The 3,794-nt window shown below is 44.0% G+C and overlaps 1 protein-coding gene across 1 annotated transcript; it reads left to right on the forward strand.

Annotated features, from left to right (window-relative positions):
* The first annotated feature begins 287 nt into the window (after positions 1–287).
* Positions 288–3,794, forward strand: LOC117630828 (phosphatidylinositol 4-kinase gamma 7-like). Its single transcript, XM_034363632.1, has 2 exons — positions 288–632; positions 1,225–3,794. The coding sequence occupies exon 2, from the start codon at positions 1,515–1,517 to the stop codon at positions 3,435–3,437; it is 1,923 nt and encodes a 640-aa protein (XP_034219523.1). The 5' UTR covers positions 288–632; positions 1,225–1,514; the 3' UTR covers positions 3,438–3,794.

A 3,794-nucleotide genomic window follows, 5' to 3' on the forward strand; every position in this document is an offset into this window, starting at 1 on the left:
AACAACTAAATTTAATTACTTTAAAAATAAAAGAATGAAAAACGAAAACAATAACTCCCGCTGCCAATTTGACGGTGACAAGTGCCATGTCATGGCCCAGTCCCTTATCTCCACGTCACCATCACCCATTACTCGCCAACACGATCGCGAAGACCAATTGCATCGCACGGTTCACGACTCCCCAGGAGTCTGCCGATCAAGCGGTCCAGATTTCGTGTTCTAGAGTCTTCGAATCGGATCAACAGAAGCAAGAGAGAGAGAGAGAGAGAGAGAGAGAGAGAGGGTGGTCATCTTCTAACCAGGGTTAGTTTCTTAACCCGACTGTACGCGCTGAGTTAAAGGGCGGACCAAGGGGCCAGAGACTGCTCCGAGAGAGATAGAGAGAAAGCAAGCACAAAGACACAGACTCAGAGAGCAAGAAGAAGCAGACGAAAAAAACTCGAGAGGGTTTTGTGAGTCAACTCGGACAACTCTCTCCCATAACAGCCTATTGCGTCTCGGTTCGTTGAGCCTTTGATTCTCAGTCGTATTTGAAAGGGGCTCGAGGTTCTTTCGTCGTAGTTTTAACGGCCGTGTTCGTTTCGTCGTTTCGGAGCGTTTCGGTTGTTAACTCGTCCAGATCTTACATTCCGGTGAGTCGGTGCCTCCGATTAATCTCTTTCGTAGCTCAGCAATGTTCAGATTTTGTTCTTCATTGGTGGTTCCCGTTCATGCGTATCTTGTTATCGTCAATTTTATCTCTTATTGTTGATATGCTACTACTCGTAGATCGAATTAGATGCATTTTAGGTTTCAGTGTTCTTGATTTTGGGGAAGACATGCAAGTTTGTTTATAGGAATTAGTTTCAGTTTCAGTGACTCGAATTTAAAGTGTGTTCCGTTTCCATACTGATTAGTTATCGAGGGGGTTTCGAAACGAAGTCGGTCAATAGTCTATGTGAATGATCGAAATTTCGAAGAATATTTCTTTCATCTGAAACTGCATAGTGCATTAATATCTATAATTTCTGCATTTGGTGCTATGCATTGTGGCAGTAAATCAATGAATTAGTATATATATTGAATTTATTTGCAGGTTATGGAATCCCTTGTTTTTATGTTATTATATTTCAAGTTCAATTAAGTGAACTGCTCTCTGTATTTGACCCACGCTTTGTTCTATAAGATCTTCTAATCCATGGAAAAGTAATTGATTTAATATTCGACTGTTACATTTTGTTGCAGATTCTTTATTTTCTAGTAGCATGTCTGTGGCTTCTCACTGAATGTAGCATTGAGCTAGAGCATACCTTCTCGGTCCCCATTCATTTCTCATGGTTGTTTTGCTCTGAGAATCTTCGTGGGATTTGAAATTCCTTCTCTTCATGGATTAATGATCGTTTTGGAATTGATTTTTCTACCCTTTCTGTCTTCGGCCGCTTGGGAGCTTGGCAACTTTTGGGGAGGGGAGAAGCTCTCTTCTATTGCCACCTCTTTTGCTGGCCGCCCAAACTGTCACTTCCTCTCCTTGCTTAATGTCGCGTAAACTGGACAGCCCAGTGCAGACCCAGATGGCGGTGTCCTTGTTTAGCAACCCACTCAGTGCGGAGTATCATGGAAGCAAGAGAATGGAAGGGAAGCAGTCCACTGGCAGGAGGCGAGTTTTTGTGCAAACAGAAACTGGGTGTGTCTTCGGGATGGAATTAGATCGCAGTGATAATGTCCATACTGTGAAGAGAAGATTGCAAATTGCTCTCAATGTCCCAACCGATGAGAGCTCTCTGACATTTGGGGACCTAGTGTTGAAGAATGATCTTAGTGCAGTTCGGAATGATTCCCCTCTTCTTCTCACAAGGAACCTCATGCATAGAAGTTCATCGACTCCATGCCTCTCGCCCACTGGGAGGGATCTACAGCAAAGAGATCGGAGTGGCCCTATAGAGATACTAGGGAATTCAGATCATTTTGCTAGAACAACGCAAGTTGTCAAGGACATGGTCGAGGCCATTAAGATGGGGGTTGATCCAATTCCTGTTCATAGTGGGCTTGGAGGTGCATACTATTTTCGGAACAGCAGAGGTGAGAGTGTTGCAATAGTGAAGCCAACTGATGAAGAACCTTTTGCGCCTAATAACCCAAAAGGCTTTGTTGGTAAGGCTCTTGGGCAACCAGGTTTGAAGCGTTCGGTACGGGTTGGGGAGACTGGTTTCAGAGAAGTCGCAGCTTTCCTTCTTGACAAAGATCACTTTGCAAATGTGCCTCCCACTGCCTTGGTGAAGATCACTCACTCAATCTTCAACATAAATGACGGGGTGAATGGGAACAAGACTCCCCAGAAGAAGCTGGTTAGCAAGATAGCATCTTGCCAGCAATTCATACAACACGATTTTGATGCAAGTGATCATGGGACCTCCAGCTTTCCAGTAGCTTCTGTGCATCATATAGGGATATTAGACATTAGGATTTTTAACACAGACAGGCATGCAGGGAATCTTTTAGTTAGGAAACTTGATGGTGTCGGGATGTTTGGTAAAGTGGAGCTCATTCCAATTGACCACGGCCTTTGTTTGCCAGAAACATTGGAGGACCCCTACTTTGAGTGGATTCATTGGCCTCAGGCTTCTATTCCATTTTCGGATGATGAGCTTGAGTACATAGAAAAACTTGATCCGAATGAGGATTGTGAAATGCTGCGAAGGGAGCTTCCCATGATTCGAGAGGCTTGTCTCAGGGTTTTGGTTCTCTGCACCATTTTCCTGAAGGAGTCTGCTGCATATGGTCTCTGTCTTGCTGAAATAGGTGAAATGATGAGTAGGGAATTTCGTAGCGGGGAGGAGGAACCCAGTGAACTTGAGGTAATTTGTATGGAGGCGAGGAGGATGCTAGCTGAGAGGGAGGCCTTGTCCCCCAAGGCTGATTTGGTGGGAGATCAGGAGTTCCTATTTGACATAGACTGTGAGGACACAGAGTTAGACTATCCTTTAAAGCTTGCAGCAGATGATTATGTGAGCAGGACACCCTTTCAATTTGGAAATGGCAGTGGGCATGGCCGCTCTCCTCTCTCTAAACTGGAAGAAAGCATTGAGGAGGAAGAGGACAGTGAAGTGGAAAAGCAAGAGGCATTAGCAAGTCTGCGATCCCCTGAAAGGGTCCCAAGCGTTTCAAAGCTTTCAATGTCGCTGAAGAATACAGTTTTGGGTGAGAAGAGCCACCTGAAATATACGGGAACAAGAGCAGAGAATGGATACATGGCGAATACATCATCCGGACACAGGAGTGCAAATGAGCAGCTTCCTGCAAGCATGAGCTTTGTGAAGCTGGCTGACATGAGTGAGGACGATTGGGCCTGGTTTCTAGAGAAGTTTCAAGATCTGATGTACCCGGCATTTGCTAAACGCAAATTTATTACCCTAGGTCAGAGGCAGAGACAGAGGCTTGGCACGTCGTGCCAGTTTTGAGATTGAGGCAGCAATGTGTGGTGCGCTATGATAGTCAATAGACATGACTGAAGACGAACAATAAGATTAGGAGGTTCTGGGAGATAGATTTGGTCTGTGGTTTTCTCCTTGGGAGGTCTTGTAGTGATGAGTGACTGTAGGAGGAAGTGCTGTAAATATTCTTGGCATCAGCTGAGTGAGGTGCTGAGTAGAATTGGTTGTATTTCTTGTTTTACTTTTTGTTTTGATTTCTTTCGTTCCTTTTTTAAGTTTTCTGTTAATTTTTTTTTTCACTCGTTGTTATGACTTGTTTGATAAATAATATGTAGAATGAAATCAAGAAAAGAAGATTATGTAAATAGTGAACTCTGTTTCTTC

This window comes from Prunus dulcis, chromosome 1 (assembly GCF_902201215.1).
Source record: "Prunus dulcis chromosome 1, ALMONDv2, whole genome shotgun sequence".
Lineage (NCBI taxonomy): Eukaryota > Viridiplantae > Streptophyta > Magnoliopsida > Rosales > Rosaceae > Prunus > Prunus dulcis.

Excerpts from the sequence above, each read along its gene's own strand:
- LOC117630828 (XM_034363632.1), top strand. The coding sequence starts at position 1,515 with ATGTCGCGTAAACTGGACAGCCCAGTGCAGACCCAGATGGCGGTGTCC.